This window comes from Euphorbia lathyris, chromosome 9 (genome assembly GCF_963576675.1).
Source record: "Euphorbia lathyris chromosome 9, ddEupLath1.1, whole genome shotgun sequence".
Taxonomy (NCBI): Eukaryota; Viridiplantae; Streptophyta; class Magnoliopsida; order Malpighiales; family Euphorbiaceae; genus Euphorbia; species Euphorbia lathyris.
This window is the reverse complement of record NC_088918.1, coordinates 62,599,675-62,613,644: the sequence shown is the minus strand read 5'-3', so window position 1 is coordinate 62,613,644 and position 13,970 is coordinate 62,599,675. Positions and strand designations below refer to the sequence as shown.

The 13,970-nt window shown below is 37.0% G+C and overlaps 1 protein-coding gene across 2 annotated transcripts; it reads right to left on the bottom strand.

Moving 5' to 3' along the window:
* Positions 1–5,764: 5,764 nt before the first annotated feature.
* On the bottom strand, positions 5,765–10,809 carry LOC136207080 (uracil phosphoribosyltransferase). Of its 2 annotated transcripts, none has more exons than XM_065998354.1 (12): positions 10,567–10,809; positions 9,918–10,010; positions 9,769–9,847; positions 9,314–9,372; positions 8,534–8,611; positions 8,350–8,431; positions 8,084–8,132; positions 7,892–7,953; positions 6,873–6,940; positions 6,297–6,352; positions 6,157–6,204; positions 5,765–6,044 (listed from the first exon to the last, which is right to left on the bottom strand). In XM_065998354.1, the coding sequence occupies exons 1-12, from the start codon at positions 10,711–10,713 to the stop codon at positions 5,990–5,992; spliced, it is 876 nt and encodes a 291-aa protein (XP_065854426.1). In that variant the 5' UTR covers positions 10,714–10,809; the 3' UTR covers positions 5,765–5,989. The 2 variants fall into 2 exon arrangements, with proteins under 2 accessions (XP_065854426.1, XP_065854425.1); XM_065998353.1 differs by lacking the exon at positions 10,567–10,809 and adding an exon at positions 10,125–10,455.
* Between the last annotated feature and the right edge of the window lie 3,161 nt (positions 10,810–13,970).

The window sequence follows — 13,970 nt, the reverse complement described above, 5'->3', positions numbered from 1 at the left end:
TAATCGCTGTCTGCATCACAAGAATAGTATGGATTTATGTGGGCTTTCCGATCTGGCGGCTTCTGGTCATAAATTCACTTGGAAGCGTAATAATACTTTTGTTCGATTGGACAAAGTCTACGCTAATGTTTTAGCTCTAACTTCCTTCCCCGAGTGCTCTGTGTTGAACCTCCCGTTCCGTCATTCGGATCATTGTCCTATTTTGTTTAGACTTTTGAGAGGTAAGCATCCTAGGGGTAAGAGACCGTTTCGGTATCAGTTGGCTTGGGAGTCCCATCCTAAGTTTAAAGAGTTCGTTCATGAGAGTTGGAGACCTCATTCGTATGTACTGCAAGCTGCTGAAGGGTTCAGGAATAAGGTGCAGGGGTGGAATAGGAATGTGTTTGGGCATATTATCAGAAGGAAGAACAAGTTATTAAAGAGGATGGAGGGCATTCAACGCAGGTTGGAGGGGAGGTTTGATCATAGCCTTGAGGGCCTCCTCAGAACCCTTCAGAAGGAGCTGGAGGCTGTGCTTAGGCAGGAGGAGTTCCTTTGGTTCCAGAAGTCTCGGAAGTCCTGGATTAGAGATGGGGATCGTAATACCAAATACTTCCATCTCTCTACCCTGATCAGAAGGCAGAGAAATAGAATTGAGGCCATTAAGGATTCTAATGGTGATTGGGTTTATGAAGATGAGGTTATTCGGAACTTAGCCCTGGATTTCTACAGAGAGCTGTTCAAAGAGGAACCTGTTCTTTTGGAGAGGGCTCACTCTATTGCTACATTTCCTTTAATCAGTGAGGATTGTAGTCAGGAGGCCTTTCAACCTATTTCCCGAAAAGAGATTGACCAAGCTATCTTCAGCATTGGGGCTTCTAAAGCTCCTGGGATTGATGGTCTTCCGGCGGGCTTTTACCATAAGCATTGGGATGTAGTGAAGGAAGGCATCTATAATTTTGTCTTGGGGGTGTTCAGTGGTTCGAAGGATATTGAGCTGGTTAATAGAACCCTCCTGGTTCTGATTCCTAAGATTGATAAGCCTTCTTCCTTTTTGCATATGAGACCTATCAGTCTTTGTAATGTTCTTTACAAAACTGTTACAAAGATTGTGGCTAATAGAATCCGTGGCATTCTTCCTGCGATCATTTGTCAGAATCAGGGTAGCTTTGTGCCTGGTAGACAAATGATGGATAATATGGTGATCGCCCAAGAGATGGTCCACACGATGAAGATTAGGAAGGGGAGGAAAGGCATTGTGGCTCTGAAGCTGGATTTAGAGAAGGCCTATGATCGAATTAATTGGGATTTCTTGATGGAGAGCCTTGAGAGAGCTAGAATCCCGGACAGCTGGAGAAGTTTAATTAAGGTATGTATTTCTTCTCCTGTGTTTCAAGTTATGGTCAATGGGGATATGTCGGAGGAATTTTCCCCGGGCAGAGGAATCCGTCAGGGGGATCCTATGAGCCCTTTCCTCTTTGTTATTGCTATGGAGAGGCTCTCTCACCTGATTCAGGATGCGATTGATAATGGGAGTTTCCACCCTGTGGCGATCAACAGCTTCTGTCCCCAGGTGACTCACTTATTCTTTGCAGATGATGTCCTTATCTTTCTTGAGGGTAATGAGGAGCAGTTGAGAGTCATTATGGATATTCTGGATTGTTTTTGTTCGGCCTCTGGGCAGAAGCTTAATATCCAGAAATCTAGGATGATGTGCTCTAAGAATATGAATCAGAGAGTCTGTAAGAGATTAAGTGATCTCTCAGGTATTCCTCTTACTGATTCTCTTGGGAAGTATCTGGGCGTTCCCCTCCATAGTGAGCGTGTGTCTAAAGGCTCCTTCAAAGAGACTTTGGATAAAGCTAATTCGAAGTGTGCCACTTGGAAAGCCAAGACTCTGTCTCTCGCTGGCCGCCTCACGTTAATTCAATCTGTTAATTGTGCTGCTCCCAATCACATCATGCAGGCTTGTAAGCTTCCGGATCCTGTGCTTAATGATCTTGACAAGATTAACCGTAGGTTCCTGTGGGGGGAAGCTGCGGAGGGCAGGAAGATCCATCTTGTGCCTTGGAGTGAGGTTTGCCAGCCTAAAGATTCTGGGGGTCTGGGTATTAGGAAAGCAAAGGACAATAATAAAGTTTTATTAATGAAACTCCTTTGGCGTATGTGGCAAAACCCCTCCTCTCTTTGGGTTCGCCTCCTTTGTGGTAAGTATCGGAAAGACAAAATCTTCGGGGGCCCGAAAGAGAGAGTTGCTAATTGTTCCTTCCTCTGGAAAGGACTTAGTGCTGTGTTTGATGAGTTCTGCTTGGGAGTTGGCCTGGAGGTGGGGAATGGTAAGTCCATTAGTTTCTGGTTTGATAACTGGATTGGGGATAAACCGTTAATTGAGGTGTGTTCTTCCCCCCCGCCTAGTGATATACGCAACTGGAGGATTGCCGATGTGGTTGACTCGGAAGGGGACTGGATCTGGTCAAAGTTTGATACTTTCTTTAGCCTTGAGACTCTCCTTAGAATGCGGGGAGTGAAGGTGAGTAATCAAGAGGAAGACTTGGATAGGCACTGTTGGGCGCTGACTAACAATGGAGTTTATTCTTGCAAATCGGCCTTTGAAGCTTTCTCTCTCTTTAGATCTGATCCTCCCTCGAATGTGTGGAAGTCGATTTGGACCCTTAAAGTTCCTTTCCGTATTAGGAGTTTCCTGTGGCTGGGCGTTAAGGACAGACTTCTTACTAATTCGGATAGGCACAGAAGGCACTTGGCTGATTCTGGAGCTTGCAGTAGATGCAGAGGCCATATTGAGACTTTGTGCCATGCTCTTAGAGATTGCTCTAATAGTAAAGAGGTTTGGAGGAAAATTCTCCCACACCATATTTTCTCTTCCTTCATGGCACATTCTGAGGTCGACTGGTTCTCTGATGGTGTTAGAGGAAAGTTGCTTCCATACATGGAGCATGGTGACATTTTCTTTGCTATTATCTGTCACCAAGTTTGGAAATGGAGAAACGAGAAGATTTTTGGAGATAAAACTGTTTTTATGACAAACTTAGCTGATTTCTTCTCGAAAAAACTTTTCTCTATTATCGATAGTTTCAAAGGAGAGTCCCTTGCCAGAGCCTCTCAGTGTTGTGATGTCCATCTCGTGGGATGGAGCAGGTCAAGAGAGGGGGTTGTGAAGCTGAATACTGATGGTTCCTGCCTCAGTAACGGTAAGATTGCGGCTGGAGGTGTGCTTAGAGATGTAGGGGGCGTCTGGCTTTCTGGGTTCTCCCAGAATTTAGGGTTGGGTTCTTCCTTTTCTGCGGAGCTCTGGGCTATTCTTACTGGAATCAATCTTGCTAAAAGGCTGGGTGTTAAGAGGCTCTCTGTGGAGTCTGATAATTTGGAAGCAATCAAAATGATTTCTGAGAATCATTCTATGGGTCTTAACAATCGCAACCTCATCAAAGCTATTATAAGGCTTTGCTCCTCCTTTGAGTTCGTAGAGTTCAGACACATTTTTAGAGAGCAGAATCGTGTTGCTGATCGCTTGGCGGCGGCGGGCCATGAAGGGACGTTAGGCGTTACTACCCTTCCTGTTTCCCCTAGTTTCATCTCTCATCTTCTCTTAGAAGATAGGATTGGGGTTAGCTTCCCTAGGCTAATTCCTGGGTAGTTTGTTGTTATTCGTTTTTCTTTTCCTTTTCTACCAAAAAAAAAAATTGTATACTTTTATATAACTATATTTTTTTATTGACTTTATGAAAATTTTGTTATGAAATATTTAAACCCCAACTCATCCGGAGTTCTAGTTCCGTCATTGTCCATATATATAAAAATCTAAAAACACAAATTGCAAAAATTAATTCCGTCCTCTCTTTCTTTTTTCGATTTCAATTTCAATATTTATATATATATATATATATATTATTCTACCTAAATTAAATAAACATTATATGTTTCATTACGTGTGAAAAATATATATCAAAACTATATTTTTACGTACAAAATGTTGGTGGATAGCTTATCCAATTAACAAGTATATAGGCTCGTTTGGTTTAGTTGCGGTTTGTTGTTGAAAAAAACTGCATATCTGAAAAGCAGTAATTCCATACTTTTATAAAAATCTATTTTTCATACATAAAAAGGTAAACGGAAATCTTTAATGAAATATTTAAACTCTCCATTTTAAAATGAAAAGATGATATAAAAAGACAAACGGTAGAAAAAATAAATAAAATAACCAAACACCCTGTATGTAAAATTTAGATTATTAAGTACAAAACCTTGGTAGATAGATCATCCAATTAACAAGTCTATGTAAAATTTAAACAAATGAAAAATGGAAATTGAGATTATTAAGTACAAAACCTTGGTGGATAGATCATCCAATTAACAAGTCTGTGTAAAATTTACAACAAATGAAAAATAGGTTAAAAATTAGAATACACATTATTAGGTACGTACTATACTAGTCATCAGTTGAATTAAAATCATTGAGATCTGTGGTTTGCCCTGACCTTGAGAGTGGATAGACTTACCCTTACGTAACCTTTTTTCCTACAAAAAAAAAATCATCTAATTATAAATTAGAAGCACAATCTCACCAAGTGGTCTGAAGTCAGACTGAGTTTCGCTAAAACATCTCATATATAATTTAGTGAATTAGTAAACATCTCATGTAAGCGTATTGTGCGCATATTTTAAAAAAAATACTGCTTTCTTTTTATTGTCCCCATTTGGACTTTTTTACCGTTCTTATAAGTTTGATTAAAAACTAAAAATTATCTCTCCAAAATCATAAACCTAAGCAATAATAATTGAAATTATGAAAATAATTAATGTGTGACAATCTAAACCCCGGAAATGGATGATTACGAGTTGTCAACATAAAAATTTACGTTTTTTAGTCAAAAACATCATGAAAATAATGCATATTTTTTGTGACGATTTTGCATTTTTCGTTACAAAAATTTAAAAATTTTTGCATTTTCATCACAAAAAATAGAACAATTTATCGTTTTCGTCGCTAAATTTTTTACGATATTACATAGGCCAAAGTTTGGTCTAGAATGTGTTGGGACCGCCCAGCCAATTGGTTGGGTGGGTGCTAGATCCACCTAGGCCAAATTTCGCGTTTTTTTTAAAATAATTTTTCAGTTTTGAAATTTTTTATAAAAAGGATAAAATTGTCCAAATAGGAGCGGTGATTAGTAATTTAAGGGCGATAAATAGCAACACCCATCATTTATTTCATTAATAGTGAATAAAAAAATATTTTAAAAATTATAAAATTATAAACATCAGTTTTTATTTCTACAAATTTTAGAGATAAAATGGAAAAAAATAACATTTAAAATAAATAATAATAATAATAATTTTATAAACAATGCCCCTTGTCACGCTAAAACAAACTCTTTGATTTACTAACAACCTAAAACTTAAAGCCGATTTTCAAAAAAAAACAAAAAGAGTAGGTGCAAAAATATAATTAACTTGACAATCAAAAATAATTTTACAGTCAATAATTTTATTCAAATTTATCAATTTCAAACATCATTATAAAACACGTATCATTATAAAACATGAATATTTTATTTCTTGGTTCCAATTGCATATAAAATTAGTATAAAACATGAATATAAAAGTTTGACCTTACGTGAAACTAAAACTCATAAAACACAGCACCTATGGTAATAAGGTTAAAATCTGTATAGTTGGCAAAATAGAAATAAATTCCTACTCCTACTTTGAGGTTTAGATGAAATCCTATTTCCTTTGTGAAAAAATTCAGATTTGACACGTATAATTGAAAATGCTAAAAGCTTTACATTAAATTTTCTAATGCAGCTTATAAATAATTATCTTTGTACATAAGATTTTGCTCACTTCTGTTAATTTTCAGAGCAAAAACAATTTTAACATTGGAAAAATTTGATATTTGGTTTAAAAAATGGACAGAAAGCTCAATATATCAAAAATTGCATGGTGTAAATTCATGATCAGACTTGAGGCATTGCAGTTCCTCAATTCACAATGTGCCATAGCTGCGATCTCCTGCATCTCCCAGTCCAGGAACTATAAAACTGCAAGAAAATAAACAAATAAAAGAATCATGCAAATATTAGACAAAACATACTTAACATCCTTGTTTGTTCTGTAAATTGAAATAGCACAATGACATTAAGACGGGTTTACCCTCTCTCATCGACAGTGGGATCAATGATACCGGTGTAAACATGAATCCTGGATGATCATCATTAAACAAACTCAATCTTCAAAAAAACATTTAACTTCAGAATTCAACACAAAATGCATTTAAATAAAAAAGTATTTACCCAGGGAACTTGTCACTGAGCTTTTGAAGGGCTGGCGGTGCAGCTACTGCAGATATCTGTCAAACAACAGCTTATTTAGCTTCATAACATCTAATCACCTCGTGCTAATCGGCACAAATGTCTCAAATTTTAATAAATTGGATCTCAATACAAAAACAAATGAACAGACTGAGAAAAATAAAAATGCTAGTTCCTATCAATAAAAGATTAAGCAATTCAGAAAATAGAATTGCACCATCCAAGCAAATAATTTATTTTTTTAGTATTGCATCATCGTCAGAGTAAAACAAACAGTTCAAACTAAATATTAATTCATAGCATTAATTGAAAAGATAAACATCATCATGATCCTAGAACTGAGTGCAAGGAAAGATCATCTTAGGAGAAGCAAGAAACTGAATTCTAAGATATAAAAATTATTTTCTTTGAGGAATACTCCAAATAACTCTAAAAGTAATGGACTGAAGTAGAACTACTAATTATGTACAACATGAATCATTTGCAAACTATTGCTAGTGGAGATATTAGCTATATCCATTTTCGTAAATGCAAGAAGGATGCTTATGAACTATTTACCACTTTGATTTGTCTGTTCTCAACCCCACGTTCCTTGATTAACTCAATAGTTGCAACTATTGTACCACCTGAAATCAAACAAAAAGGACTTAAAATCAACAGCTACATGAAACTCTCCCTGAATAACACTTTTCTCAGTACATATTACAGTCCCACATAACACCAGAAGAAAAGGAAAAAACAGAACTGCTCCAAAGGTGCAAGCTCGTGGCGATTAGAGTCGCATATATGCATGACAAAACCACCACCAACAAGAGCAATATTAGCAAGAAAAGGAGTTTTTCAAAGCTGCAGTTATACAACTGAAACAACTTCAGGTGCACACTGCACTCATGGTAACAAGAAGCAACCAAGAGTGCAGGTGCAAGTGGATTCAACTTCAACTTGTTGTTGTGTGATGCAGTGTTGAGTGTTCTGTATGTAATTGCTGTTGTAGCTTGCAACAAAACAAGGCCTCACATGGAAGTTATGTGTTGATTATGTAATCAGCAGGCAGTTATCATGTAATATGGTATATTTATTCAATAAAGAATATAGGAAAAACAGTCCTATTGTCAAATTCAGAGATCTGGCTAAAGGCTCAAATCGAACAAACACAAGCTTACACTAGATTCAGACTGGATTCCTAACCCCAGTCCAACCATGACCACATCTCAAACCCTGGGCAATAACAGAACTTATAATTTGAAATAAATTATAAGAGACAAATAATTGAGCAATCAGATTATATGCATTATAATATATAAAATATGCAAAATGCATATGAATTCAAATTCTTTATATGACATAATTGATGTCCACATAATACAAGAATTCTAGGAACTATCATTATCATATTACCCCAACATAAGTTTCCATTATTTTCTACAGGACCAACATTTTGAATATGGAAGTATATAAGTTTGTTTTGATAGTGTGGAATGAACAAAACAGACAGCACAGAGTTGACAATCAAGACACGGTAGGCATGACTATACTTTCATAGTCCATCCATTAAGAAGAATACAAGATATTGTTACCTGTTGCCAACATTGGATCCACCACAAAAACCCGAGTCTCTGCGGGGAACTTGTCAGGCAACCTATTATAGCAGAATGCAAAATAGAATCAGGCTAACAAAAAAAAAAAGAAACCAATGTGTGAAAACAATGGATACCAGAGACTTCATGGAAACATGAAAATATAATTACTTTCTAACAGGAAACACCTACTTGTTCAGATATATTGTCGGCTGAAGTGTCTCCTCATCTCTGCTCATCCCTTAATTTACACAAGGAAAAGGGTAAGATGGTTAAATTTATGGACTGAACCAAAAAAAAATGTTTTAGTAATTGTAGGCAGATCTCAATGAACAATCCCTCATTATGAATTTAGCTTTCTATAATAATTTGCATACTGTTAGAACTACTCAAATTCAGCATTGCTAGCTAGCCATACTTACTTCACTAATTAGAGTATTGTAACAACCTTTTCTTACCTATATGGTAGGTTTTTGTTGCAGGTAAGATGGATGATGCTTGTTCAGCAAGAGCAAGACCAGCTCTCAAGATGGGAACAACCTAGAAAATAATTAGAATAAAATTTCAGTTAAGACACAGCAAGCAGAGCTGGGAAACCCCAAGGTTGTACAAAGTACAATAACAACATAACCAGTAACCAACCGCCACAGGCTCCCTTGGATCAATGAATTCTACTGAGGCAACACCCATTGGTGACTGAATCTCCCCATTGACGGTGGGCTGGAAGAAGAACCACAGAGAAATTACTGGACAACATCAACGAATTGACTTCTTAATCATAAATAATTTTACTTATAGAAAAAAAAAAAAAGTGGTCCTCTAGGTAGATCCTTGTGCCTTTAAGAAGTGATGTGCACCATATTTCGTCAACTTTATTAGGCACAACTTGGAAGGCATAATCTAACAAATAAACAAAGTTGACCTGATTGCTCTTAAACACTACTGAAAATCTGTTACATAATCTACCGATAATTAAGTATCAGCTTATAAGATATAGTTTAAAATTATGAAAGCAAATTGTTTGATAGAATCAAAGTCCAATATCCAGCGTATACTCATTTCTAATACTCAATTTGCAGAAATGCAGGAGATGCACATGCACACAGGAAGCAGAGAGGAAGTGTCCTTCCACACAAAAAAAAAAAAAAAAAAAAACATTTATAAGCAATTAGCAAATTCTTTTCCTGGGTAGCAAACATGTAAATACTAATACCTTTCTTCCTATGATTTTTTCTGATGACATTATAGTTTTTGCTTACATGCATAATAAACCAATTACTAGAGTAAATTGCATGTCACGTTCATGGCAATATCTAATCACATGAAATGAGCATTCAGGTAATCCAATCCACTGAATCTTTTCTGAATCAGGAATTGATTGCAACAGATGTAAAATCAATAGATCATAACATAAAGACTAACCAACCAATCCCTTGAAGCTTCATATATAAGTAGCCTCCCTAACTCAGCCATGGCATTCCCTGCAAAAAGAAAAACACGAAAGTACTGTTATCCTGAGAATGCAAAAGGCAAACATAAATATATTGCAACTAATAACACGACAAGATAGATCTTGATATTCTGATACTATCTAAAAGAAACCAACCAAAAAGAAAATCTGGATCCCCTTCCCATTTCAAAAGATACGTAAATTTAATATGCTAACAATTTAAATTAAACCAACCAATAAGAAAACCTCCGGAGAAAGTTTAGAAAGAAATTCGCAGAAAAAAAAGCAGAAAAACAGCCAACAAATGCATACATGGGATCAGAAACACACTGCATTTGCAGTTGCAGACGGCAGTTGCCATGTTTACATATTCAAGCAAGGGAATAATCACAGCCCAAGAAAGTATACGAATACTCTTAGAACTTACTGAAAATAGGGGGAGGAGTTTGCTCGTTTCTTAGAACTGAAACCCAGTGCTTGATCAACGGATGTGGAGGCACATATACCTATTAAATTAAACAACAGAATGAACAATCATACTCAAGCTAACTTCAAAAGAAGGGTAAAAGAACTCACAAGCATTCTATCCCCAGATACGGGCTTCTCTTCAGTGGCCATTTGAGACTTGACAATTAGAAAGCTGCTGCGGGAAGGGGCGGAACACGACATCTAAAGCAAGAGAAGCAAAATCAGCTGAGATTGGATGAAAATGAAAGACGAAAGAAGCAATGCATAATCTGCGCAAAAAGCGGCACAAGGAAATAAGAGAAATGTTGGTTTAACCTTGCGGGGAAAGTGAGGAGCAGAAGAAGGAAAGTAATTAAGTGAAGGAGGAAGAGAATTAGGGTTTGGTAGGTGAAATCTAAACGCAATAAACGGCGTAGAAGGCGAGCACCGGGAAAAGGAATTTATAAGAGAGTGAGACGCCATACATCCGGGGAAGTAGAGTTCTATCTCAAGTGAAAAATATAGAAACTCGAATCGAATCTCAAGCTTTGATAGCGTTACAAGTTTACGGCTAGATCGTTGGATAGATTGATAAACTCAACTCAAACAAGGATTCATGATATAATTTGCCGAAGCCCATGGGCTTTACAGAACAAAAACAAGACACGCATTACGCAGCCATTGGGCTGAGAAGCTTGCCTGCAAATCTTCATTAGCCCAACCGCCATGTTTGACAGCATAAAATGATAAAAATCATCCGTATGGAGGAGGAGATTACCTCGCCGGCGAGAGGCTGGCCTGAGAGAGTACTAGTGACTATGGAGGTAGGCAGAAGCGAGAATACATAAACTATGAAAAAGAAAGGGGATTGGTTCATATGGAGCTTCTTTGTAACTTTGGAAAATCGAAGGAAGTATGATTCCATTTTCCAGACGAATTAAAACTCGGAAGGAAGTTTTTTGGGTTTGATTCCAATTTCTTAATAAATGGAATAATGTGAGTGGGGATGGCGTGGCGTCAATTTACAATCCACCCATATATTTCACTTTCAGCTGTATTAACACAAGGTCAGACAGATTATTACAAAAAAAAATATATATATATATACTCCCTCCTGTCCACAATAGAAGTTTTTAAGGTTAATGCAAATTAATTAAAAAATACAATTAATTTTAAATAAAAGACTTTATTACCCTTATAATAATTGCATCCACCAGTAACTTTATCCATTCTTAAGGCAAAAAATCAACTTAAATAGGAGTATATTTGGTAAAAGTAGATTAATGTGTATAGATTTAAGTAAAATGTCATGTAGTGTGGAATAAAAAAACTCTCTAAAAAGACTTTTATTGTGGACCGGAGGGGGAGTATATAATAATAATAATAAATAAGCATGTCAACATAAACACGAAGTCCTCTTTAGTTTAAAGAAAAAGAAAATATCTTAATCCTTTTTTTCAACTGAAGAAAACTTTATTAAGCCTCAAAAGAATGGCATCCTTGTATAAAAACATATCAGGCCAACTAGGTATAATAGAAGACGACAAAAAAAACTAGCATTGAGCCAACAACATTCGTTAATAAAGCGAATTGCTATTTACCGCTTCCTTATTACCACTTACCGCCTCCTAAATGACTATTTCGCCCTTCCTTTTTATATTTCAAAAACAAAATTCAAACTCCACAAACTAATTTCTCTCATCACTTCACATCCGAACAATAATCATGACTGGACGTTCACGCAAAGGAAAATGAGTAATGATCCCCCCGATAAACGTTTTTATTAATTTCATTAGTTTTTTTAAATTTTTATTTTTATAATTTCGATTTCTATCCCCGAAATTTGGGGACAGAAATCGCATGGATTTTGTCATGGCGGGTAGGACCCGCCTTTCTCTAAAGACGGGCGAGTCTTGGACCCACCCGTCTTTAAAGAATGGCGGGTCTTGGTCCCGCCCTTCCTAGAGAACGGCGGGTCCTGGACCCGTCCTTCATAAAAGAACGGGCGGGTCCTGGACCCGTCCTTCATAAAAAAAAACGGGCGGGTCCTGGACCCGCCCAGGACAAAAAAAAAGGGCGCTTTTGTGCCCAAATTTTGGGGACAAAATTTGATTTTATTTTTTAAAGAATTTACCATGCAATTTTTTTTAAAATAACTTATCGTTCAATGTATTTTTTGCAGCATGACGTTTTAGAGGCTTCGGGATAGCATCACCCTTCTAAACGTGGTATCACAGCCTCTGCCCAGAGGAACCAAGGAGAGGCTCATGGAGGATGCATAGAGGGCACACGAGACAGTGGATCGGCCCATGAGTGAGGATGAGGATTATGTCGCCATGGATGATGGTGAGGATTATCCCCCCCCCCCCCCCCCCCCCGTTGGCCATATCCCAGTTCGTCAGACAACGAATGGGATAGGCGGTCGTTTTGTTCGTGCCGAGTCATCTGGTAAATAATTAAATTCTTCTTTTATTTTGTTATTAGTTTACTTTAATTATTACTATAGAACTTCAATTGTTTAAATGCATATGTGTAATATAATTGCATGAAGCAGGGATAAATTACATACGCGGTGTACAACTTTTACCTGTTATCACACTTTGGTGTACAACCTTTAATTTTGCACACTAAAATGTACAACCTTCTGGTGACCTTCCGCTAAAGTGTACAACCGGTATTTGTGACCGGTCAACGCAAGTCAATGTTGCCACATCAGCATTTTGACCACTTTAAAAGACAAAAATTCACATCCCTAATATGGAATTACTAAAATACCCTCATCTCTTCCAAATTGAAAAAAAAGTATAACTCACTCCCTCTCTTCCATTTCTCTCTCTAACTCTTCTCTCTCTCAAAAAACTTTCAATCTCTCTATCTTTCCCTTTCTCTCTCTAAATGTTCTCTCTCTCTAAAAGCTTTCAATCTGTCTCTCTTTCCATTTTTCTCTCTAACTGTTCTCTCTCTCTAAAAGCTTTCAATCTCTCTCCCTTTCCATTTCTCTCAAATCAAGTATTTAAACAAGGAGAGAGATGATAAAATTCAAATACAAACTATAGTGTTACAAAATTAAATCAAAATGGTCTGGCTAAGTTTGGTTATTGCTGTGGTTGGTTTGATATTAGTGAAGACGATGGTGCTGCTAAGCCTGACTGGTAATAAAGAATCCATGTCTATGTCTATGTCTCCACTTGGAAATAGAGGACTACCTTTAATTGGAGAAACCTTCAGCTTTATGGCTGCCATCGGTAGTGCCCAAGGTTTCTACAACTTTGTCAGCTTTATGGTTGTCGAACTTTTATCTACCTACAAAACGATTCTGTTTATTTTGATTTTGATTGATTGGGGTTTTTTATCCTTTATTTTAGATTAGTGATTATTATTTTGGTATGGGTTAAATCCAGATATGGAAGTTGCTTCAAGACGAGAATATTTGGTGAAACGCATGTATTTATATCGAGTAAGGATTCAGCAAATGGAATATTAAATAATGAATCTGGCATTTTTACAAAGAGATACATCAAATCTATAGCACAACTTATAGGAGAATGAAGCCTTCTCTGCGCTTCACATCAACACCATTATTGTAAGAATCAGATAGATAGAGAGAAAAATTAGTGAGAGAAATGGAAAGGGAGAGAGATTGAAAGCTTTTAGAGAGAGAAATGGAAAGAGAGAGATTGAAAGCTTTTAGAGAGAACATTTAGAGAGAGAAATGGAAAGATAGAGCGATTGAAAGCTTTTAGAGAGAGAGAGAAGAGTTAGAGAGAGAAATGGAAGGGATAGAGGGAGTGGGTTCTATTTTTTTCAATTTGGAAGGGATGAGGGTATTTTAGCAATTCTATATTAGGGAGGTGAATTTTTTACTTTTAAAGTTGTCAAAATGATGACGTGTCAACGTTGACTTGTGTTGACTGGTCACAAATACCGGTTGTACACTTTAGTGTGCAGAATTAAAGGTTGTACACCAAAATGTGATAACAGGTACAGGTTGTACGCCACGTATGTAATTTACCCCATAAAGCAGCAATCGCTCGAGGGATGCTGTAGACGAGGATTGGGTAGTGACGGATCTGGTCCCCGGTGGACCAGTTGATGGTTTTGTGATTCCAAACTTCTTGGGACATGTTGCTGCTAGGATGTGGAGCGGGCAGCTGAGGTCCCAGCTCAGGGGCCATACTAGAG